Source organism: Staurois parvus, unplaced genomic scaffold, assembly GCF_062004578.1.
Source record: "Staurois parvus isolate SC_StPar_1 unplaced genomic scaffold, SC_StPar_1.0 ptg000013l, whole genome shotgun sequence".
In the NCBI taxonomy this organism is placed as follows: Eukaryota; Metazoa; Chordata; class Amphibia; order Anura; family Ranidae; genus Staurois; species Staurois parvus.
The window spans coordinates 14,921,073-14,946,897 of NW_028317809.1; the positions used below are offsets into that span (position 1 = coordinate 14,921,073).

The following is a 25,825-nucleotide window of genomic DNA, read 5'->3' on the forward strand; positions in this document are numbered from 1 at the left end:
GGCAACAGATGTTTTTCTGTACTTGTGAGAAATGTACTCTACTATAGCCTGGACAAAAATTGCAGCCACCACATCTAAAAACTTGTAAGCAGCAATAGATCACATTTTTGTTTTTGGATTTACATAAACAGTATTTTATAGCTGAACTCTAGGCAGGTGTGTAATCATGAACACATTAATAAATGTATTTTTTAAATGCAAGCAGGTAAGTATCTACATTTGATTTGGTTTCAGCCTCCTGGAACCCCTGTACAGCAGAGCTGCAGTGTGAGAGGAAGAAGCAGTGAATGGAGCCAATTCAGAAAAGAGTAACAGATAAATGAGCTCATGACTGTGCTGCTTCTCCTATCACTGTCCAGTCACAGGCTGCAGTGGGCCAAGGATGATCTGGGATCAGAGAGAATGTATTGAATGATACTGGCCATTAGACTGAGGACGTCAAGCACTGGATATAATTACTGAGATGTAAATCACTGGATTGAGTGTGGGTATTGCAGCAAAAGCTGGTTTTGTTATTTTATCCTTAATGAGCGACTAATTTTATCTTGTTATTTTTGGTTGGAGTTCTGCTTTAAGGTACCCAAACTCACTAAGTTCACACTAGTGCTGCTCCATAAGTAGCGTTGTTCAGTGCATTTTGGTAGCATGTTTTGACAGGTTTTTACATGTTTTGATGCGATATGCATTTTTTTGGACAAAGAGGAGACTGATTGCTAAACACAATGGCCTGGTAAAATGCACAAAAATTGCATTTACCTGCATTTTTTTTTGTGCACCCATTATATAGTAAGTCTGGCTGAAAAAAAGACAAAAGTCCATCCAGTTCAACCAAAGAAAAAAAAGTCTTTGGACCCAAAAATGCACTATGGTGCACCAAAAGAAGCACCTGCACCTTTTCAAACACATTGCATTGATGTGAATGGACACCATGGAGAATATTGTGATATCTATTGTCATGCAATTCAGCACAATAGCAGACGCAGGAGGAATTGGACTAGTGTGAATAAATTGTATAGTGTTCTGTATATACACTCACCAGTCACTTTTTTAGGTACACCTGTTCAATTGCTAGGTAGCACAAATTGCTAATCAGTCAATCACAAGGCAGCAACTCAATGCATTTAGGCATGTAGACGTGGTGAAGACAACTTGATGAAGTTCAATTATTTCAAAAATCACTGATCTAGTGGGTTTTTCACGCACAACTATCTCTAGAGTGTACAGAGAATGGTCTGAAAAAGAGAAAATATCCAGTAAGCAGCAGTTGTGTGGATGAAAATGCCTTGTTGATGTCAGAGGTCAAAGGAGAATGGGCAGACTGGTTCGAGATATTGGGAAGGCGAAAATAACTCATGTCAATGTGGACCAAAACCTCTGAGGAATGTTGCCTACACCTTCTTGAATCTATGCTACAAAGAATTAGGGCAGTTCTGAAGGTAAAAGTGGGTCCAATCCGGTACTAGCAAGGTGTACCTAATAAAGTGACCAGTGAGAGTATTTTTTTATCATCCTCAGGGCTAAAAAAATATAAATTTTTAGGTAAATATAATATACTGTCTATGAATACTCATGTTTCCCTTTTTTATAGCCAGCTGATTAGGTTCTATTCTTAGCTACTTTGTTGAATAATGCCTGTTTACAAAGTTGGGAAGCTCCAGGTGAAATTTACACATACAAGAGAATGAGTTACAGCAGCGACTCATCCCCTTCCTCCTCATCTCTGGCTTAATATGAAGTTGCAATGAGACAAACGGGTTTAGACTATTACTGCCATTACAGTGCCTTATTATGTATGATTTGATATTATCTAATTAACAGGTATCAATAGCCAAATAATATGCGTGGAAATTGCAAGGCCCTTGCAGTATTTTAAATTTACAGAATACCTCCATTACCTTACCAGATTGCTAGCAAATGCCCAAAAGTATGGCAAGTTACTATCTCCTAACAAGCAGGCCTCTGTTTCCTCTTGTAACTGTAACGTCTACCTTCATTTTGTAAAGTGTTGTGCAAACTCTTGGCGTTATATAAATCCTGTATAATAATAATAATAATAATCTTATATGTTCTGTGTCTATTGATACCACAATGTTTATAATATTAAGAATGCAAACTAGAGATCAGCTGTCTTCCATACCTGGTATGCTAGTAATTACCCGACACAAAATCTATATAAATCTTTAAAGCTTAAATCTGTAGAGATATACTATATTGCCAAAAGTATTGGGACAGCCATCCAAATCATTGGATTCAAGTGTTCCAATCACCTCCATGGCCACAGATGTATAAGATCAAGCACCTAGGCATGCAGACTGCTTCTACAAACATTTGAGAAAGAATGGGTCGGTCTCAGGAGCTCAGTGAATTCAAGCGTGGTACCGTGATAGGTTGCAACCTGTGCAGTAAGTCCATCCATCAAATTTCCTTGCTACTAAATATCTCACAGTCAACTGTTAGTGGTATTATAACAAAGTGGAAGCAATTGGGAACAACAGCAAAATGGCAGAGCAGAGTCAGCGCACGCTGAAGCGCACAGTGCTCAGAAGTCGCCAACTGCAGAGTCAATAGCTAAAGATCTCCAAACTTCATGTGACCTTTAGATTAGCACAACAACAGTGCATAGAGAGCTTCATGGAATGGGTTTCCATGGCCGAACAGCTGCATCCAAGCCTTACATCACCAAGTGCAATGCAAAGCATCGGATGCCGTGGTGTAAAGCATGCCGCCATTGGACTCTAGAGCAGTGGAGACGTGTTCTCTGGAGTGATGAATCACACTTCTCTGTCTGGCAATCCGATGGACGTGTCTGGGTTTGGCAGTTGCCAGGGGAACAGTACTTGCCTGACTGCATTGTGCCAAGTGTACAGTTTGGTGGAGGAGGGATTATGGTGTGGGGTAGTATTTCAGGGGTTGGGCTTGGCCCCTTAGTTCCAGTGAAGGGAACTCTTAAGGCGTTACCATACCAAGACATTCTGGAGAATTTCATGCTCCCAACTTTGTGGGAACAGTTTGGGGATGGCCCCTTCCTGTTCCAAAATGAATGCGCACCAGTGTACAAAGCAAGGTCAACTTGACTGGCCTGCACAGAGTCCTGACCTCAACCTGATAAAACACCTTTGGGATGAATTAGAGCGGAGACTGCGAGCCAGGCCTTCTCGTCCGACATCACTGCCTGACCTCACAAATGTGCTTCTGGAAGAATGGTCAAACATCCCCACAGACACACTCCTATACCTTGTGGACAGCCTTCCCAGAAGGGTTGAAGCTGTTATAGCTGCAAAGGGTGGGCCAACTCAATATTGAACCCTTCGGACTAAGACTGGGATGACATTAAAGTTCATGTGCGTGTAAAGGCAGGCCGACCAATACTTTCTGCAATATAGTGTATAAAAAACAGCATTTAGTGTAGTTTTGTATTTATTTTTTTTAAAAAAGGATAGTAAAGCGAAGTTCCACTCAAAAGGGGAAGTTCCGCTTTAAGGCTTTGTTCCCCTGTTCAGGATTGGCACCTTTTGGGATTTTGGAAGCGGGGGGGGGGGGACAGATACCTGAATGTGACAGGTACCCACTTCCACTTCTGCTGCGATTGCCTAAGGTGATCAGAAGCTGAAGATGTCCCCCCCTCCCTCCCCATAGTCTTCTGGGACAAATGACAGGTCCCAGAAGACTATGTGACCATTCACAAAGCGCAGTGAAGCCGCAAACTGTCACAGCCAGGCACCCACACTGAAGATGCTGGTGCTGGGGAGAGAATATGGCCAGTGAGGACACCGCTGTACCGAGGGACAGGTAAGTGTCTGTATTTTAAAAGTCAGCAGCTACCGTTTTTGTAGCTGCTGAGTTTTATTTAGTTTTTTTTATTTAACCGAACCTTCAATTTAAATACAACTGGTGTTTGAATTGGCCTCCTGAAATCCCCCATTCGGCAGCACTCAAACTGAAAGAGGGAGGGACAACACTGGGAGCCAGTTAGGTATGCTGACAGAAGGAAACAGCAGTTTAATAAGGGAGTAAACTCCTGCACCATCTTCACTGTCCAATCACAGGCTGGGGGCAGGAAACCTGAAAGGGTTTTTATTTTTCTCTGGGTTCCTCACTTCCAGTCCCAAAAACATCTACTCAAAGTGTCAAAATCACACCTTTGACATTTGCCACTAATACATGTGTCCTAATTTGTAGACATCACCCCTACGTCCGGACTGGAGGCTGCTGTAAACATAGAGAATACCCTTATATATATCCTCTCCTGTGACAGCCACAAAATGGGAATGGATCTTCCTTAAGCCAAGCTAAAAAGTACCAGTTTTGGCTTGTGATCTGATTTAAATCCCATAGCTGGTGAAGCAGTGAATCCATATCTGATAAAAACAATTCATTAAATGGAAGGTTGTTTTCTCTGTTCACTCCAATACGGGAAAGGAGATTTTGCTCAGTAAAATTCCCAGGGAGTTATTCTCTGCTCTGTATAGCCATGGACTTCTAATTGTTGATGTCACTGCATTGCTGGGGTTCTTGAGAGGAGCTGGGAATCCCCTAATATGGTGCATACTTTCTGCATGACAGGATGAAACTGTTAGGCAAGAGGGAGGCATTGACAGCGCTGATACATACACAGGAGCTAGAACTCCCTAGATTAAAATGACACGTCTGGAAATAATCAAATGACTTCACTGATACACAAATTTTGCTTCCACGTAATTCACAGCAGTTTCACTAATCATTTTACCCATGTAATAAGTTATTACATATCAAATACAAATCTGTTTCTTGTAAACTGACAGTCATTTGTAATACCTGATTTATGTTTAATGCTAATTTTTCTTGTGCCCCTTTAAAGAGAAAGTATAGCGTATTCCACATTTTGAGGTATTAATGCAATGTTAATATTAAAGTAGTTTATAATGTGACTTTCCCAAAGCATAGTCATATTTTTCTTATTGAATGAAATATTCAGATTTGTATAATGACCACTAGGTGGGTCTCTGTATATTTGTCAGCCTCATGTAACCCCCTCCCCCTTTCCTGCTTAACTCCTTCACACCTAAGGGTAAAACAAATCTTACTGCCTAAGCACAATTTTGCAACATTGACATGTGTTAGTAAAACCGTACATATCGTCACAACTACTTTGTACATCCAGGTGAATTATATCTTGTTTTTTTTCAGGACAAATTGGGTTTTCATTTGGTGGTAAATGGCAATGGATATCTTCTGATTATTTTTATTATCAAAGGAAAACTGGCCCAGAATAGTAAAAAAAATTATAATTTTTTTTAAATGTAGCTGTGTGTTTCTTGTTACTACCATAACCTACCAGCAAAGAACAACCCAAAATAAATTCTCCAGCTCTTGACGATCGCAGTGATACCATATATGTGTGTGTTATTTATTGTTTGTACCTGTAGTACAGCTCAGAAACAACAGTGCGTATTTATTATTACAGGTATTTATATAGCACCGTCAATGTATGCAACGCTTTACATATATATTGTACATTCACATCAGTCCCTAACCCTCAAGGAGTGTACAATCTAAGGTCCCTAACTCACATTCATACATACACATACTAGGACCAATTTAGACAGGAGCCAATTCACCTACCAGCATGTCTTTGGAGTGTGGGAGGAAACCGGAGCATTTTGTTTTTCATTTTTTTTACCTAAAACACACTGACACTGACACTAACTGACATTAATACCAATTTTTTTTTTTTTAAATCCTGACCTTTGACCCTAACCTTTTGACCTAGACTTTTGACCGTGACCTTGACCCAAAGACTTACCTTGGCACTGAACTAGATCAAACCTTGATCTAGGTAATTTTTCTTTATTTTTATTTTATTTGTTAATATTTATCTTTTCTTCATTTTTCCCCCCCTCTATGCCAGGAGTTACAGAGATACAATGTATCTCTCTCCTCCATTCAAAGAGATAAAAAAAAAAACGAGGGGGCTGGGCTGTACAGTGACTGATCACTGTGATAGCCAAACAGAGGCTATCACAGCGATCACGTGACCCGGAATCGGGAGTCCCAGGTCCCAATCATTAGGCTCTCAGTGACACCCCAATCAAGACAGGTATGCAAATATGTGGCCCCACGGTAAAAAGCCCAGTTCTGCGAGGTCGCATATTTGTGTGACGTCAACTTCAAGGGGTTAAAGTATAACAAAAGGCAAAACTTTCTTCTTTAGTTTTGGATAAAATGGAGAGTGATTAGAACAGGTTTTTATCTCTGTCTGTACCCCTGTTAGGGAGATCCACCCTCTCTATTTGTCATTTTTACCATTATCATTGAAAGTAAAAGTAAAGGAAAGTCCCACATTTTGGGTTTACAACTAAACAGTAAAGGAGGAGAAATCTTCCACTGAGGACACTAGTTCTGGTGACACCCCTGGATTACTCTCACTTCCCATTTTGGATATGAGACAGGAAGTGAAAGGAAATCTTTCCAATGGGATTCAATTGCAAAAAATCTGACGGGTCATAACCCTACCTTACTCTATCCATAGTGAAAAAATGCCTTTAGTTACACTTTAAAGTACAGCTGTACTTTTTGTTTTAAAATAAATGTGTATTGGTTCCCCCACACCCTTTATATCTAGTATGCTCTCACACATACTGTTGGGGATCAAACAGACAGATTTCCTATTCATCCGAATACGATCTCTATAAACCCAGAGCCTCAATAACACACTGCTGCTGTGCTGTATATAATGTGTTTTAAGGGGCATACTGGAAAGGAGTAAGAGTGTGAAAAATGTACACCTGTACTTTAATAGTCACTGAGATCAGCCACACGGGGGGGGGGGGGGGGGTCATTGTTTTTAATGAGTCAGCAAACTCATTACAAGTAAAGCTGATCCCATCTATCTACTGTATATGATTAGAAACTATATATAGTGCACAAACAATCTTAGCTCATGAGCACACATTCGATCAGGGGTGGCCTGACAACTCATGGGGCCCCCAAGCGATAGGGGATCATGGGGCCCCTGTGTCCTTGCCCAAACTCATAAAAGCCTATGAAAACGGTACCAGGGGCATCTCATGGGGCCCCCTACTGACCCCGGGCCCTCGGGTAGTGCCCGAGTTTCCAAATGGTCAGTCCGCCCCTGCATTCGATAACATAATTACCAAGAAATTGATCTCTTAAACATATTCAATAAAGTAGTGAATGTGACTTTCACCAAACATTCACTGCGGGTGAATCTCCCTGTCACTGGCAGTCACCTGCAGCAAATGTTTGAAGTCACATCCACAACTTTATGAATATACCCCATACTTTATATTTAAAAAAAATTGAAAAGATTCTACCTGTTCCTTAAATGTTACTAAACCCAAAACCTTGCAACCACTATACAGTATCTGGTCTCCCTCAGTACACACAACATGGAAAATGCAATTATTTTAGTAAATATAAACTGCTAAATACTTTTTCTCATCAGCAGTTAGAGCAGTCTTGTGACTTCTATCAGTGTCCAGCAGAGCACTAGTTAAAGTGGTAGTAAACTATTTTTTAATACTTTTACCTACAGTTAAACTTATAATTAATCTTACCTGTAGGTAAAATGAATGTCTCCTTAATGTGCACTGTTTAGGAAATATTCACTCTTTTTGAGAGCCAGCACATGCCTTGGGTATGCTGTTCCTTCAGAGCACTGTGCTAAGGCCCGGGACTCCCATACACATGTGCGCGATGTACTGCCAGACAGCTGGAGCTCGCATACCTGGAAGGAAGACCAGGTGAAGATGGAAGTGCACCACTGGAGGGCTTCGTTTTAAGGTAAGTCCTTCACAATGTGCTAGTATGCGATGCATACTGCCACATTATGACATTACCTTTCAAGGGATTTTTTTGTTTTTTAAGCTGCGGTTTACTATCGCTTTAAAGCCTGTAGGAGGAGTTTTCATTCCCCTCAAATTGTCCAGTGAGGCTGCATGACCCCTGGCCCTCTGTCTGGACAGGGCTGAACACATGCACTCTCCCTAAAAAACAAAAACCCTCTAACAATCCACACCAAACTGAGCATGTGCAGCTTGCCCCCAAGGCTCTGTTCGTTCTATCAGCAGATGGATTTGGGGCAGGGGAGGATCAGAGAAGACAGGGTCAAACATCCTTTTTACACATTGCAGAGGATTAACCCCTTAGGTTCCACAGTGAGTATAACAAGCATGCTTTACTACATATACAGACTGATTTTACTGTTGTGGGTTTAGTAACACTTTAAAACAGAACTAGAGGCAAATCTTTTTCTATTTTGGTTATAGTATGAAAGGGTAATTTTTTTTTTGTCAAAAGAAAGCTGTATTGAGTTTACACAAACTTACATGGCATTGGCTCCAGAACCACATGTTAAACAACACAGGGGTTATAACCTCAATTTTTTGCCCATTGGGAGGATTTTCCTTCACTTCCTTCCTTTTCTATAGCCAAAACAGAAAGTGAGAGGAAGTCCCTCCAAAGTGATGGAAATGGACAATTTTTCCTCTCTACCAGTAAGTCTGTTATGTTTCAAAAGAACAAAATGTAGCAGTTACAGGAATGAGACAAACTGTTTTCCACTTATAGGGGCACTTAAAATGATCCACTTTTATTTATTTATGTAAAATCTTTATCCCAAAAGAAAACAAAATGCTGTAACTGCTTGGAATGTGAGCTGGAGTTCAACTTAAGTTTGTTAGTGTATTTAAATATGCTAATACACCTACCAGTCCCCTCACCCCAGATTGACATTGCTGCTACCCAAAGGTGCCCCTGTGCTCCTTCACTCAGAGTGGGGGCACTGCAATACAGGAGGTGTGTTACTGGACAGATCACCAGGTAAAACCAGAGGAAAAAAAAAGCCTTATATGAGAAAACTAATGCAGCCACTACATCTGATGATCTGTAAGCTGCAAAATACTAAATGTTTGGTTTTGGGTTTAATGCCGCTTTAAGTACAGGTCATGTTTTATGTTATTATATTATTTTAAATTCTAAGGGCTAATAACCAAAAAATCATGTACCAGCGTGACTTCAGCAAAGTAAATTAATTGTTTGTGAGTTTTATGTAAATATGTCCTGAGAAAAATTGAGGCTGCCATTATTTTAACCAGTCTGGAAATGCTTACTACCTTGGCCATCTCTGACTTCAACATTTCATGACACAGACCTGAAACAAACACAGATTCAATAAGTCATAGTAAAACCAGAATTCATAATCTGCAAACTAGTTCTAAATCAGAGAATCAAAAAGTACTAAAACCATCATAAGAAGCAATCAGCATGACAGCCCAGGCACTACTGTATTTAGGAGTAGAGGGTATCAATATCAGAACATATTTATTTTAGGAATGAGCACTTAAAATTATTTAATCCCAAAAGCAAAAGTGCAAAATAAATAATGCAATTTACAAATCCTTAACCACTTGCCCTCCAGAGGATTTACTCCCCTTCCTGACCAGGCTATTTTTTGCGTTACGGTGCTGCGTTACTTTAACTGACAATTGCGCGGTCATGCAGCGCTGCACCCAAATGAAATTTATGTCCTTTTTTTCCCAGGAATAGAGATTTCTTTTGGTGGTATTTCATCACATGTTCGTTTTTAATTTTTTTGCGCTATAAAAAAAAAGACCAACAATTTTGAGAAAAAAACAATATGTTTGACTTTTTGCTATTAAACATGTCCAGTAAAAAAATTAAAAAATCAAATTTAGTCTTATATTTAGGACAAAATGTATTCTGCTACGTCTTTGCTAAAAAAAAATCCCAATACGTGTAAATTAATTGGTTTACATGAAAGTTATGGCGTTTACAAATGGCAGTATACATACTGGAATTTTTTTTTTTTGACTAGTAATGGCGGTGATCAGCGACTTATAGCGGGACTGCAGGACTTTGGTGGGCATTCTGACACTGGGGGAACTAACTTGGTGTCACTGACATCCCCAGTGACACAAATACAGTGAAGGAAATAAGTATTTGATCCCCTGCTGGTTTTGAATGTTTGCCCACTCACAAAGAAATGATCAGTCTAAAAATCGAATGGTAGGTGTATTGTAGCACTGAGAGACAGAATAGCAACAAAATTCAAAAGAAATGCATGTCTAACAAATGATGCACTGATTTGCATGTTCATGAGGGAAATAAATATTTGATCCCTTATCATTCAGCAGGATTTCTGGTTATCAGGTGTCTTTCATACAGGTAACAAGCTGAGATTAGAAGCAGTCTCTTAAAGGGAGTGCTGCTAATCTCATTTTGTAACCTGTATAAAAGACACCTGTCCACAGGAGCAATCAATCAGATTCCAAACTCTCCACCATGGCAAAGACCAAAGAGCTGTCCAAGGATGTCAGGGACAAGATTGTAGACCTACACCAGGCTGGACTGAGCTACCAAACTATCGCCAAGCAGCTTGGTGAGAAGGCGACAACAGTTGGTGCAATCATTTGCAAATGGAAGAGACACAAAACAACTCTCAGTCTCCCTAGGTCTGGTGCACAATGCAAGATCTCACCTCGTGGAGTGTCAATAATCATGAGAACAGTGAGGAATCATCCCAGAAATACACGTGAGGATCTTGTCAATGATCTCCAGGCAGCTGGGACCACAGTCACCAGGAAAACAACTGGTAACACACTACGCTGACAAGGATTGAAATCCTGCAGTGCCCGCAAGGCCCTCTGCTCAAGAAAGAACATGTCCAGGCCCGTCTGAAGTTTGCCACTGAACATCTGAATGATGCAGAGGAGGACTGGTTGAAAGTGTTGTGGTCAGATGAGACCAAAATCGAGCTCTTTGGCATCAACTCAACTCGCTGTGTTTGGAGGAGGAGGAATGCTGCCTATGACCCCAAGAACACCATCCCAACTGTCAAACATGGTGGTGGAAACATTCTGCTTTGAGGGTGTTTTTCTGCTAAGTGGAAAGGACAACTGCACCGCATCAAAGGGACGATGGACAGGGCAATGTGCTGTCAAATCTTGGGTGAGAACCTTCTTCCCTCACCCAGGGCATTGAAAATGGGTCGTGGATGGGTGTTCCAGCATGACAATGACCCAAAACACACGGCCAAGGCAACAAAGGAGTGGCTCAAGAAGAAGCACATTAAGGTCCTGGAGTGGCCTAGCCAGTTTCCAGACCTTAATCCGATTGAAAATCTGTGGAGGGAGCTGAAAGTTCGAGTTGCCAAACGTCAGCCACCAAACCTTAATGACTTGGAGAGGGTCTGCCAAGAGGAGTGGGCCAAAATCCCTCCTGAGATGTGTGCAAACCTGGTGGCCAAGGAAATGTCTGACCTCTGTGATTGCCAACAAGGGATTTGCCACCAAGTACTAAATCATGTTTTGTGAAGGAGACCAAATACTTATTTCCCTCATGAACATGCAAATCAGTGCATAATTTGTTAGACATGCATTTCTTTTGAATTTTTTGTTGCTATTCTGTCTCTCAGTATTAAAATACACCTACCATTCGATTTTTAGACTGATCATTTCTTTGTGAGTGAGCAAACATTCAAAATCAGCAGGGAATCAAATACTTATTTCCTTCACTGTACATTGGTCAGTGCTAATAAAAAGCACTAACACTGTACTAATGAGCAGGAAGGGGTTAACATGTGGGGCGAGCAAAGGGTTAACTGTGTGCTGTTTCACAGTAAGCTGTGTCTGTGCTTTCAAAAGCAGTGTGCAGGAGCTGACAGGGGAGAGAACTATATTGTTTACATACACTTCTTTCCCCCTGTCTGTAATACTCAGCGATCACCAGGTGTCGGTGAATAATCACCGGTCAGGACCCAGTGATTGACAGCCGACGCCGCAAATAGCCCGGAAATGCAAAATCATGTAATATATGTGATTGTGCGCATCCCTGCATCTTTTTAAAGCTTTTTCTTTTATTTTCACCAGCCAGTAAGTTTATTATTTTTCAACTTTCTATGCCAGACCAGGCTATCTAGCTAACGTGGCAGTTAGAGGGTTGAGACAAACCATTTACCAATTACAGCTTTTATTCATTTAAAAACCTATATCGCACAAGGAAAAAAATGTTTCTGTAACTGCTTACAAAGTCACTTGTGTAAAGTCTATCTAAATCTTCTAGTCCAGTGGTCTCCAAACTGCTGCTCCGGGGGCCAGATGTGGCCCCTTGCTTGCTTTTATCTTGCCCTTGGGGCAATTTTTTCATCCACTTATACCATCAATGGGGCATAATTTCCCCCCTGCTGACACCAACAAAGGGGGACTATTCCTTTCACTGACATAAAAGATAGGGCATTGTTTACTCCCACTGATGCTGGGACATTTACTCCCAATGGCCACAGACCGGCCCCCCTAAAGTCCAAAGGACCATAACTGGCCCTTTGTTTGGAACGTTCGGAGACCCCTGTTCTAGTCCATGTAGTTATATCCTCTCCAGACAACACTGCTATCCAAGGGTGTCTTCATTGGAGGACCATAGACAGAGGAACCATCCTAAGACAGGAAGCGTGTTACTGGCCATATCATCTGGTGAAAATATAAGAAAAAAGAATAAAAACAGAAAGGTAACGCAGCCACAACATCTAAGGATTGTCAAGTTGTAATAAAACACATTATTATTTTGGGGTTTAGCTACGCTTTAAGAATTTAGAATCTTTTATTAAATAAGGCTGCTAGTGATGTTAATAAAAAATTTTTGAGGAGATCTTAAAAATGTGATCTGTTGAAATTACTTGAAGACTGGAGTTGTGAAACACTGTTGTATGCTATAATAATGGTTATCTCTTATTATATCACTGCCACCTGATCTGTACAACTCAACAAGCTGAATATTAGATAAAAGTACATTCACATTTGGAGCAGATAGTGATATCTGCATTCATTTCTCTGTATCATTTCAGACATTATACAAAAGTTTAATTGCTTTTAAAATGAATTGGTACAGTGTGACAATATGATCTGATCTGCAGCATTTAATACCTGATTGAATTTCATTGAGGGAAATTAAAATCCACTCTCACAATGATACCATTAATTTCTGTGTGGTCATGGTTGGTTGCCAAAATCCTGGTTATCCAGCCAGCATGACCTGTGCACTTAGACCCTGATAAAATGCAGCAAGATTGGCCACAACTCTGAAATTCCCAGCATATGTGAGCAGCAATGTATTTCCATTTCAGTATAACTTTATTTAGTGAAATTTTCATTCCATACCACACCTACAAAGAGAATAGAGTTATGAATAAGCTATGGTTAGGGCTATAGTAAGGTTTAAGGATACAGTCAGGTTGGGTTTAGAGATAGGTTTAGGTAAGGGCTAGGGTTAGGATTAGAATTAGGTTGGGGTTGGGGCTTCGTTTAGAGTTAGCATTAGGGTAGTGTTAGGTTAGAACTAGGGCTCGGTTAGGTTTAGAGTTAGGGCTAGGTTTAGGTTAGGACTAAGATTTGGGCTAGCATTAGGATTAGGTTAAAACTACGTTTGGGGTTAGGATTACAGTTAGGATTACATTTAGGGTTTGGCTAGGGTTAGAGATAGGATTAGAAGTAGGGTTAGGCTAGAGTTAGGCTAGCGTTAATGTTTAGCATATATGGGTTTGGTTTAGGATAATTAAAAAAAATTACAGGTACACAAAGCAAGGTTTTTATATACTAAAGAACACTCACACCATGTACTGACAAACTTGGTTTTTATTTGGCTATTTAGAAGACATAACTGCTTGTAATTTCCCAAAAAATATGCATGAATTGAATAAACAAAGGTACAGAAAATGGGGCCATTAAAGTGCAAAACTAACACACATGAAATTTTCCAAAAAGTAGGCAAGAATTCAACAAAGGCACTGAATATGGTGTCATAAAAGTGCAAAAATAACATAACAACACAAACTGTAGCAAATACAGCATAAATAACACTAACTGCAACAAAAACCACCAAAAAAGTAAAAAGGTCAAAGAACAGTGGTGGTGATACAGGGATTGCAGACCCTGTATGGAGTGTCCACTCTCTGAACCATGTACTGGAGTAGAGAGCTGATGATATATGCATATCTCTTTGTTGGAGGGATTGAATCCCTCAAGTTCTGGCTCAATTCTTGGTCTAGTGCTGGATGAGCCAGACTGCTTTTCCATTTGCACAATGGACTCTTGTGAGGTGATGGTTAGACTAGACACCTCAGGAGTCACAACTGCAGACCTGAAAGCCATGGCAGTTGGTTGCTGAACACACACCTCTACCTCCTCATCATCTTCAAAGCTGCACTCAGTGCTGGAAACCAAAGAAAACATTAATAGTTAGGATTAGTGTTGGGATTGGGATTAGATTTAGGGCTAGGGTTAGGAATAGGTTTAGGGTTAAGTTAGAGCTAGGACTAGAGTTAGGTAAGGGTTAGGACTAGGGTTAGGGCTAGGACTAGGGTTAGGTTAGGGCTATGGTTAGTGCTAGGGTTAGGGTTAGTAAGGTTTAGGGTTAGGATTAGAGTAAAGGACCAGGGTTAGGTTTGGAAATTAGCATGTATGGTTTACAGTTGTCATTAGGAGAAAAGGTCCAAAATGTTCCAATGGGGACACCTATTCCAATGACAACTGCTGAATAGTGGAATTCCTTCCACTTTGTAGAGATTTCCTCTCAATTCCAGTTGCATCTCTGAAACAGGAAATAAAGAAAAGTCTCCTGGAGCATAGCAAAAGATTAACTGACAGGTATTTTCACCTCTATCCAAAACTAAAAAAAATGGCTATGCATACACTAACAGGTTACAGGTTAAAAAAAAAAAATCTGATACTTGAATTGGGATGGATAGGGACAGAGGAAGGGCATGTTATTATCACTAGACTTTTGATTCCCTGTCGTGGGAATAACTCTTTTACTCTGTACAACGTTATTGCTTCCATTTTACCACTCTTTTGCAAACTTTATATAGTGCTCCCTCAGCTCAGTTGCTGGTTAAGGGTTATAGCTCTCAACATATATATATATATATATATATATATATATATACACATAGGGGCACTCATCAAGGTTGCCCCTTATCCCCAATTTTATTTGAATTTGTCTTGGAACCCCTTGCCATCAAAATTTGCAAACATCACAATATCAAAGGCATTTATTGCAGGGATCGGGAACATAACTGTGCTCTTTTTGCAGATGACCTCCTGATGATCCTCTCCTCCCCGGTCATATCCATCCCCAATCTTTACTCAATACCGCGACCTTCACATATATTTCAGGCCTTCGGTTTAATCATTGTAAATCCTTGGTGCTCAATATTTCTTAAGATGAACAAGTAATTTGCACTTTCAAAAAACATCCAAATGGAACTCTACACACCTTGTATGTGAAAAACTACCCCCTCTATTCAAAAACCTAACTAGTGAATTGCAAGCTTGGGCCTCTAACCCTGCCTCTTGGTTCGGTCATATGCAATCAATAAAAATGAATATTCCACCAAGACTATTATATCTGTTTTGTACTCTTCCTCTTTCGCTTCATGTTTCCGACTTAAAAAACTTTCAACAAAAACTGTTATGTTTCGGGGGACAAGAGATCCTGAGTAAATAGACACATACTGTATACACCTAAATTGAAGGCCAAGGTCAAGTTTTCACACTAAATGCAAACATCCACTAGGGATGAAGGTGGAGGAATCCCTGCATTTGGACAGGCCAATAAGCCAACTCCTGTGGCTACATCCAAAATATAGACGACTTATTTAATGTCCAACACTATAATTTTCTCCTGACCTATGGGATAGAGTGAATGCCAGATATGGATTTAAATCCCCACATACTCCCTTGGCTCCATTGTTAAGAAATCCAGCATTCACCCTGGGTCTGCACCCACATAATTTCTCATGGTGGATGAATAAAGGCTTGCTGTGCATTGCGGATTTTTGTGATCACACAGGGGTTATGTCGCAAACTTGCTTACGAGAAAGATATCCACTCCCAGATACAGAATTGTTTAGATATGCTCAGTTGACACACTTTTTGCATACCCTAAAATGCAAGTCAGATCTGACTTCCTCCACTTCGATTGAATATCTTTGTAAGATCTTTGGCGAACACACTGGTCGCATATCTAAGCTTTATAGTATGTTAACAAATAGTCCCACAAAACTCTTCTATATGGAAAAATGGGAACAAGATTTGAATGAACAGTTGGAAATAGAGAACTGACGCAAGCTTGCTCAAATTGTTTCCAAATCTTTTATTAACACCTCTCTTATAGAGGTTAATTATAAAGTACTTATGAATATATGGCACCAGTTTGGGTGGCAAAGGACGTCCCGGGAGTACCCTCTCAGTGCTTTAGAACATGAGGGAACCAACTTTCCCACCTGGTGGTCATGATGGAAAGTGCGGAGGTTTTGGATTAGAGTATATAACTTTATCTATTCACTTACACAAGTGAACCTGGTAAAATCTCCTCAGCAGGCCCAACTGGGACAAGCACCAGGGGGATTGCCAGGACATACTACGAGATTATCACCTATCTTTGTGGCTGCCAGGATTTCTGTTTCCGGATCTTGGAGATCTCCTACGATCCCTGCTAAGTTACTGAAGGTCAAGCTAATATGGATTATGGTCAATGAACGAATCTCGGCACTGCTAAATGATAGGTTGGCATTCTTTGCCAAAACCTGGGATCTTTGGATCACATATCTCTCAACTTCTCTCTGAGAATGTAACAATAGTTACCCTATTGGCTGGATATGGTGCACTACTTTTCCTTTTTCTTATCCTTTTTCTCACTCTTTGCAATTTCATTCTTTTCTTACTTCCTTTTGATCTTGGTTATACGGCCATAAGGAAGTTTACATGGATCCACTTTATGGCTGGTGGGGGTTTTGGTCTCAGAAGATACCTGGGTTCCACTCACCAACTGGTCACACGACACAGTATTAAAACTAATGATGGATAACTGTATGTAATTGAAAATTCTCATACACTATCGTCATATCCTATGTAGTCCAATTGTTTAAGTTCTACATGATTTATTTGTCCTTTGTTTTGTAACAGTTGTGCATTATTGTACTACTCTTTTAAAAACAATAAAAATCAAAGGAAAAGAAAAAATGAAATCTATTGAATAGCTGTGTACAGTAAGCTCAGTTCAGTTTTTTTTTTTTACATCTTTATTTAGAAAGTTTTGGAACATACAGACAGGGGTGCTGCAGCATTAAGTACAGTTGGACACAGAATAGGAAAATCCAGATATAATACAGCACAATCATAGTAAACTTGGGTTGCACCATCAGCATGCAGAGAACTCAGGTCAGTTTTTATTATTCAGCAATACTAGGCCTAGGATAAAATTTCCTTGTTGAGCATATTGACTCCTCAGCTGTCATTTGAAATGTGTGACACCAGCAATGGCTGCATGGCTTTTTTCAGTGTGGACTTTCAGATGGTGACAACAGTGGACCATGCTTGCATAAAGTGTGTTAAAATGGCCACTTTTAGGCTCTACTTGAAGCCCATGTAACAGGGTGACAATGTAGGAGCAGTGTTGGCACTTAGAGATCAAGCTCCCAGCACAAAGACCGGGGTCGATCTAACATTCTAACGATCGGGACCCAGGACTACCAGTCCGCCGATTGGCTATTTCAGTGATCAGTCACTGTGCAGCTCGCCCCCTTGTTTTTTTTTTTCGCTCTGAATGGAGGCGAGAGATACATTGCAGAGAGAAAAAAAAAACAACTGTTTGTAAATAAAAACAAAAATAGATAAATAAATATTTAAAAATAAAGAAAAAATACCTAGATCAAGGTTTGATCTAGTTCAGTGCCAGGGTTAGTGTTTGGGGCAAGATCAGGGTCAGATGTCAAGGTCATGGTCAAAGGTCAGGATTTTTTAAAAAAAAATTTACATTGGTATCAGTGTCAGTTAGTATCAGTGTGTTTTAGGTGAAAAAAAAAACAAAAAAAGAAAATGCTCACTATTGTTTCTGGGCTGTAGTACAGGTACAAACAACAAATAACTTACATATACTGTATATGGTATTGCTGCGATCGTCAAGAGCTGGAGAATTTATTTTGAGTTGTTCTTTGGTGGTAGGTTATGTTAGTAACAAGAAACACACAGCATAATTTCCTTTGATAATAAAACAAAATCAGGAGATATCCATTACCATTTACCACCAAATGAAAACCAAATTTGTTCTGAAAAATACAAGGTATAATTAACCTGGATGTACAAAGTAGTTGTGATGATCTGTACGGTTTTACTAACACATGTCAACGTTGTAAAATTTTACTTAGGCTATAAAATTTGTTTTACCCTTAGGTGTGAAGAGGTTAATTTGTTAAAGCTTATTGTATATGAGATTTCAGTGATTGGGTTTACAGGTGCTTTAACTATCATTAACCATCTGTCATGGTTTTGTGTATTCCAGGACTTTGTGGTGAGAAGGGAATCTCTTATCAAGTATGCTTCTTACAGTTCGACAAATAAAGAATTTCGGTAAGCTGATAAAAAATCGATAATAATTGTTCTGAAATAATATATCATATAGTACATGCATTATATGCCTGTGTGTTTTTCTGAAAATCATAACTGTAAAACTAGCACATTTTTATGCTGTTTAGATGTTATTTAGATACATTTTTGCCAAATCTTGCTTGCTGTTCTTTACGGCCCCCCGTGCTCCAGATTTCCTCATTTGCCACTATATCCTCTTAAAATTGCTACCCAAAGTTAAAATTAGGTTAAAGTATAATTATAGACAAAACTTTTTTTTTCCATTTTGTATAGAGTAAGGGAAGGTTATAACCCGCATCTGTTTGTTTTTTTTTCCATTTGTGTACCATTGGGGAGATTTACCTCCACTCCCTGCCCCACAGCCAAAACTTGAAGTGAGAAACTCTCTGCATATTAAGGGAATTCCTTGGGGAACCCCGGGTCACTAGAACTTGTGTCTTCATTGGAAAATGTTGCTCTATTACTTTTCTGGAGATAAGGCAACATTTGGGGTCTCTTACTGTGACGGGAGTGACTTTTGGGGGTGGGGGAACCCCTGTTATTCCTCTTATGTATAAAGAACCCTGTGCCTGGTAGGGGTACAGGGTGAAATGGTCTAATATTGGTGTGGGGATTGTTCATTGTTCTCTGCCATGTGGCTGCATCCCATTGTTCTAGCAAACTATTATGGTATGTAATGTTTGTGCAAACATTTATAGGTGGGGTGTGGGGGTTGTTCATTGTTTACTGCCATGTGGTCCCATTGTTCTATTATGTGTTTGTGTATTGACTTGGTGGGGGGTGTCTCCAGTAGCCCTCCTGATGGGACTGTCTGCTGGGATGTGTCTCTGGCTGCTAGATTTGGTTTGCCCCCGTCTTATGCAGGGAGGTGGTTTGTTCCCATGAATGTATATATCTTGTGTCTGTGTTAAAATAAAGCAGTTTACTTCCTGTCTTAAGAAGAGTCTGGTCCTGTCTTATTTCCTGCTTGGTCAGTGGTGGTGTCCGGGGATTTGTGTTCGGACAGGGAAGCGGGAGTCTAACGGAAATACCCTAGCGCAGTTGGGGTCCGGTTCCGTTACATTGGTGGCAAGCGGTGGGATTGTGCTTCCAAGCTGTGAACACGTCCAAACCACCACCGAGATTCAAGGTTCAGATAGCAGGAGAGGAGAGACAGATACCACCCGCAGGTATGGAAACAGAGGTCTTATGGCAGATGCAGCAAGTGCTGGCTTACCTAGATGATCCTGTTTCTGCACGGGATGAGCTTGGATGGAGGGACGCGTCTGTCCAACAACTGGATAAGGGTGTGGAAGATGGAGCAGTCAGCTCACCCCTCCAATTACAGATCCCAGAATGTATGGATGTAATTGATCTTTCAATGGAGGATGTTGTGGATGATGAGTCTCCTGCCAAAGTGCTGGCACTGGGCCCAAGGGCCACCAGCCCGTTCCCTGGACATTTAGCCATTCCAGAGACTGGGGATTGTACTGACTTTTCTACTGAGGAGGAACCAGCCGGCGTGCCGCCAGCTGAAGTGCTGACAACCGGACAGAGGGTCCAGCACCTCTGCCCCACACCTGTGGTAGTTTCAGTGGCCCGGGGTGAGAAGGGAGAGGAGGTTGTTGTCCTTTCTCCTCCACAGTCAGCCAGAGTAGAGGAAACTGTTTTCCCTCCCAAGCCAGGATCTGTGCACCAGGGGGACATTGACAGAGGAATGCCATCCCAGCAGCAGATCCACAGTCTGGGAGTGGAGGAAGCCACCCCCCCTCCCCTACGGTTAGCAGGAGCAGATGTGGGGTCCCCAGCAGAAGTGCTGGCACCAGGACAGAGCGCCGCTGGCCTCGGCCTAGCGATTACAGTCGCCACCTGGATACCTCAGGGATGCAGGGCAGTCAGCCCAGATCCCCCACCGCCTGATGGAGCCAGCCCAGTCACCCTGTCATCTCTCCAGCGGCTGAGAGGACTTCAGGGAGAAGGACCAGTCCGTACTTCTCCCCAGTGGCGTGTATGTTCCACGACAGAGGCAGAGGTTGGTTGGGTGAGTAATACTTGGTGTGGGACAATTTGAATGGGGTACTGTGTGGGTGCTGGGATTGGGGGACTGGAAGTACAGACTAACTTCGGAGTCCATCCGTCTGGGATTTACTCCTGCGTTAGTCTCCTGCCGAAAGGGGAGATATGTGACGGGAGTGACTTTTGGGGGTGGGGGAACCCCTGTTATTCCTCTTACCTGTAAAGAACCCTGTGCCTGGTAGGGGCACAGGGTGAAATGGTGTAATATTGGTGTGGGGATTGCTCATTGTTCTCTGCCATGTGGCTGCATCCCATTGTTCTAGCAAACTATTATGGGATGCAATGTTTGTGTAAACATGTATAGGTGGGGTGTGGGGGTTGTTCATTGTTTACTGCCATGTGGTCCCATTGTTCTATTGTGTTTGTGTATTGACTTGGTGGGGGGTGTCTCCAGCAGCCCTCCTGATGGGACTGTCTGTTGGGATGTGTCTCTGGTTGCTAGATTTGGTTTGCCTCATCTTGTGTCCTTATGCAGGGAGGTGGTTTGTTCCCATGAATGTATATATCTTGTGTCTGTGTTATAATAAAGCAGTTTACTTCCTGTCTAAAGAAGAGTCTGGTCCTGTCTTATTTCCTGCTTGGTCAGCGGTGGTGTCCAGGGATTTGTGTTCAGACAGGGAAGCGGAAGTCTAACGGAAATACCCTAGCGTAGTTGGGGTCCGGTTCCGTTACACTTACCTAAATGGGTTTTCATATATACTGTAAGCTTTAAACTGCCTCAGGATATGAACGGCGGTTTTGATGCTAGGAGATAGATTATTTCTTGCAGTAGTGTGCTTGACATGTTAAATGTCCATCTTAGTTGAAAGGCACAGTTTGGTTTGGTTGATTTAGCAAATGCATACTTCCTGTCTTTTAATCTTTACAAAGAGGAACACCACGGGAGAACAATAACTTGTGGTGCACTGCAGGCACCGAAGCCTAATATAAGAATATGATGTGATCAATAATTTGGGTCTCATATGGGTATCGTATAAAGGGGCCAAATAATAATGATCATATGCTATGATGACAGCAATTAAAATACCCCTACATACACAGAAATACACCTAACTTATTTAATTCCTTGAAAGCCCAATTTCAGTTTAGCAAAAAAATAAAAAAAATCTCAGTCCCCAGCATTTTCTCTTTTTTATAAAGCAGCTCTGGCTTCAATACTCAGAGAGCAAAGAGGACCTATGGCGTCACATAACCTGAAGACACCTGGATTTTTTTAAAGGGTCAGGGCGGTGCTCTTGTGGAGGGGAGGGACAAATATTGGGGTATCTGAAGCATGGAGATAAGTAAAAAAAAAATCATATAAAATATAGTGTATAACTATATTACATTTAAAACCACTGAATTTTACAAACAAATTTATTTACCAATGTTTTCCTCTAAAAAAACATTTTTGAAAATGATCACACAAAGAAGCAACCCTACCACAATGACAACCTTTAATTTAACCTGCAGAAAAACATTTGCCCCCTCAATTTGCCAAATCAGACAGGGAGTAACTGTAATTTGTAGACATGTATGATTCGTTTGGTTTCGAATCAAAATTTGGACAAAATTTTCGTTATTCTGAGATTTGGATGTATCCAAATCCCTGAATCACAATGGTAATGAATTTGAAATAAATTATAACGAAACAGTGAATTCCTTTGTATTCGTTCATTTCATTCGGATGACATGATGTGATAATTTGGGTCTTTTGTTAATGTTTCAAATGCCCAAAATAACTTAACGACATAACAAATGATCCAAATTGATTCTGGTCCATATTGTTTTTGTTTTGCATTAACATTTTTCATTCTTATAAAAAATGTACTACATATGAAATGGAAAGGTATTGCAATAAATACAGAAGGTATAACAGTGAAATAGGATGATGGATCCTACGTTTTGTTTTTGGGATAGATGGAGATAGATCCATCAGAATCTCCAAATCATAACATAACAAATGAATCTGAAATTAATTTGAATCCATTTGTTCTTTCGGATCCATTTTGTTTTTATTTTGCATTAACATTTTTCATTATTATAAAAAATGCAGGACATATGAAATGGAACATATTGCAATAAATACAGTAAGGTATAAAAGTGAATTGATGCCAATGATTCCTACTTATTGTGTTTGGGTTGGATGGAAGTGAATCCATCAGAATCTCAGAATCGTAACATAATTAATGAATCCGAAATTCATCCATTCGTTACTTTCAGATGCACATGAGTTTAGTTGATATCGTCCAATCAGCTCATTCCATTTCTCTTTGTAGGTTGAAGTAGCAGGGATGACTCCAAGTGCAAAAGTAATTTCCTGAAATAACAAATTAACACATTAAAATGAATATAGCCAATCTTACAAATAACAAGAAAAGTGCAGCAGCGCATGAATAAACAGTCCCAATTCAAGGGAATATTAGTGTGAGTCCAAACAGTTCTTAAATGGACAAGGACCATTGGTGCAGATAATCCAATGTGAATATGGACCACCAATACACAATAAAAAAGGGTGAGGAATCATGCATTAAACAGTAGACTCTTTCTTGTAGGAAGAGTGTTAGAGCCCATCACCCAGAAAGTACTCTTAGCCGCTCACCTTATAAATATGACCCCTGAACTAACAGGTAGGTCATACAGCACTTTCCCATATGGGTAAAACACTTCCAAGGAGGCCAATACTAGACAATCATCCACTATGCAGTAATATCGAATGAAAGAAAGTGATAAGACAGATAATGCTCTCTGCTATATGTAATAAAATTTTAATAAAATCTCACTCACAATACTGGCACTTATGTCATGGCATGGCACAATCATGGCACTTGTTTATACATTTTTCATAGTCAATCTTCCGAAATAACTTCCCAAAATATGAATCGATTCGGAACAACAAATATACAAAACAAATCTGAATATACAAAACAAATCCGAATGTACGAAACGAATTCCAAAAGTCAATCCTTCTAACATAACGAATATGACGAAATGAAATGATTTACTTAACAAAGGAATCTGAAACCAAACAAAACTAAACAAAACAGGAGTGGTGTCCATAGAAGAGGATTAAGTGTCCAGGTGGTTAATCAGGAACACTGAAGTGTGGAGAGATCCAAAGAAGGTGGTGGTCATCCAAGGGATCCTTCATCCTCATGTGGGATAAACTGTGTTTATTAGCCTGATAGGCTGTGAATATAGGTGAGCACATAATAGAACAGCAGTGTTGCTATAAGGAACTTGGAAACCTGGAATTATTCCATTTGATTGAAGCTGATTTTTGGGAAAGAGGACTTTTGTTTATTACACTGGGATGTTTTTTGATGCATGGGTGATTTTTTATGAGGATTTTTTGTGTATTATATTGGGATGTTTTTGCTGCATGGGTGGATTTTTAGTGGAACACAATTAAGAGGGTTATTGCATGTTTCTGAAAATTGATATATATGCACATGCTGTTTTTGTTTTTAGGGAGTGCAGCACAATAATTTATTTATTTACTATTATATACACTATTATATGAGTTGGGTGTGAAGTGTTTGCGAACCACATATTGTTTTTATTTTTGGTTTATTTTATGTTTTTATTCATTTTTTAAAAAATAGTATTTTGTTACACATTCTGAAGGTGAAAGTCACTATATTGGCTCACGAGTCCTTTTAAAAAAAAAATTTTAAAACTAATTTTTCCGTTGTGCACAGCTCTAGTACCGGTAATTTGCATTTTACTAAACAGGCGCATAGTTCGAAGAAATAATACGAGAGAGGTTTAGAATGGCATAAAGCCTGCATACCCTGTAGTATACCTAAAGCTGCACAAACATGAACTCTTCACAGCAATATCTCTGTGACTCAATCAGTCTCTATAAGACTCTAGAAAAACAGGGGGTCTACAGTAGCTTGTTAAGTTTGCAATCATTATTACGTATGAGTGACTTTAAAGAATTTGCTCGTGTTAATGCAGAAGTGCAGGGAGATAAATCGGTGCCATTATTAGCAACAGCTGCTTTCATAACTGTTTAAAACTTTCCTTTCCCCAAAGTCTCTGCTCCTTCACTTGCTATATTAAACAGATAATTCCTCCAGCTCTGCATATCATAACTTTGAAGCACTACAGGCTGACATAATACCTAGAAAAAAAAGAGAAACTGGGCGCTCAAACAGATGTCCGTGGAATACTATTGTTTAACACCACAGGGAAGGTAGCTCACAGATACCACATGTACTAAATGGAAAAGTACTACAAATATCAGCAAGGAGGCCCATTCCAGGTGCAAGAATGTCATAAACAGCTCAAGAGATGAATGACATATGCACGATTTATGAAGACCATGCAACTTGACTGGAACTAAAAACTTCCAGAGAGGAAGCTGCTTACAGACATGGATGTTCCAAACCTAACAGTGCCGGATAGCGTCCACCGATGGATTACCCACAATCCTGTGGCCAGCGGGAGGTAGATGGAAAAAACGAGTTGTCACCACAGCTGGAAATCACTGTAAATCCCTATGGGTTCTAACAGGCTCCGTGAGATGCCGGTCAATGAGATCTGTTGGCCAGAACTGACGCACACGAGGTGTCCGGAAGTGACGTCATGGTGCCGGCGAAAGGGTCCGGAAGGAGAGCTGGATTAAGGGAAGGGAGACCGCAGATGTATCCAAAGACTGTCTGCAGGCTGACATACCACACTGAACAAGCCGGTTGCTATAACTACATGTTTGGGAAAGCCCCTTCCTCAGGTCATGTGATGCATCCCGGCTAAGCACACAGTTTATAAAGGAAAAAAAAAAGGGGAGTGGAAAAAAGAAGGGTGGGGAAAATAAGGTTCAGGAGTGAGAGTCATCCATTGATGTCACGCTCCAGATTGTTAACTCCTTGTGTACTGAGTCATACAATAATAATATGAAATTAAAAATGAAAATACAATATATGAAATAAACAAATAAAGTATATGAATAAATACAATTATGCTACCTTTGATACATAAAAAAGATGTGTTTCTAACAAATCAGACCTCACTTTCCAATAATCAATCTGTAAGACTGTAATTTTTGCTATGATTTGTGACTGGTAAAATATTAAATGAGTAGAAACATACAGTACATAATCCAAATGCTGGCTTGGGTATCAGATATCTGATCTTTAAAGAACATAATTAACCACTTCAATACTGGCCACTTTTACCCCCTTCCTGCCCAGGCCAATTTTCAGCTTTCAGCGCTGTTCCACTTTGAATGACAATTGTGTGATCATGCAACGCTGCACCCATATGACATTTTTGTCATTTTTTTCACACAATAGAGATTTTTTTTGATGGTATTTAACCACTTGCCCTCCAGAGGATTTACCCCCCTT

The 25,825-nt window shown here is 40.2% G+C and overlaps 1 protein-coding gene across 2 annotated transcripts in view; it reads left to right on the forward strand.

The window, feature by feature from the left end:
• SHROOM3 (shroom family member 3) overlaps positions 1-25,825 on the forward strand; it is a 264,050-nt gene that overhangs the window by 195,376 nt on the left and 42,849 nt on the right. For both annotated transcript variants that reach the window (XM_089676000.1, XM_089675993.1), the window contains exon 5: positions 18,352-18,419. In XM_089676000.1, coding sequence (XP_089532126.1) covers positions 18,352-18,419 — 68 coding nt within the window. The remainder of the gene's footprint in view (positions 1-18,351; positions 18,420-25,825) is intronic.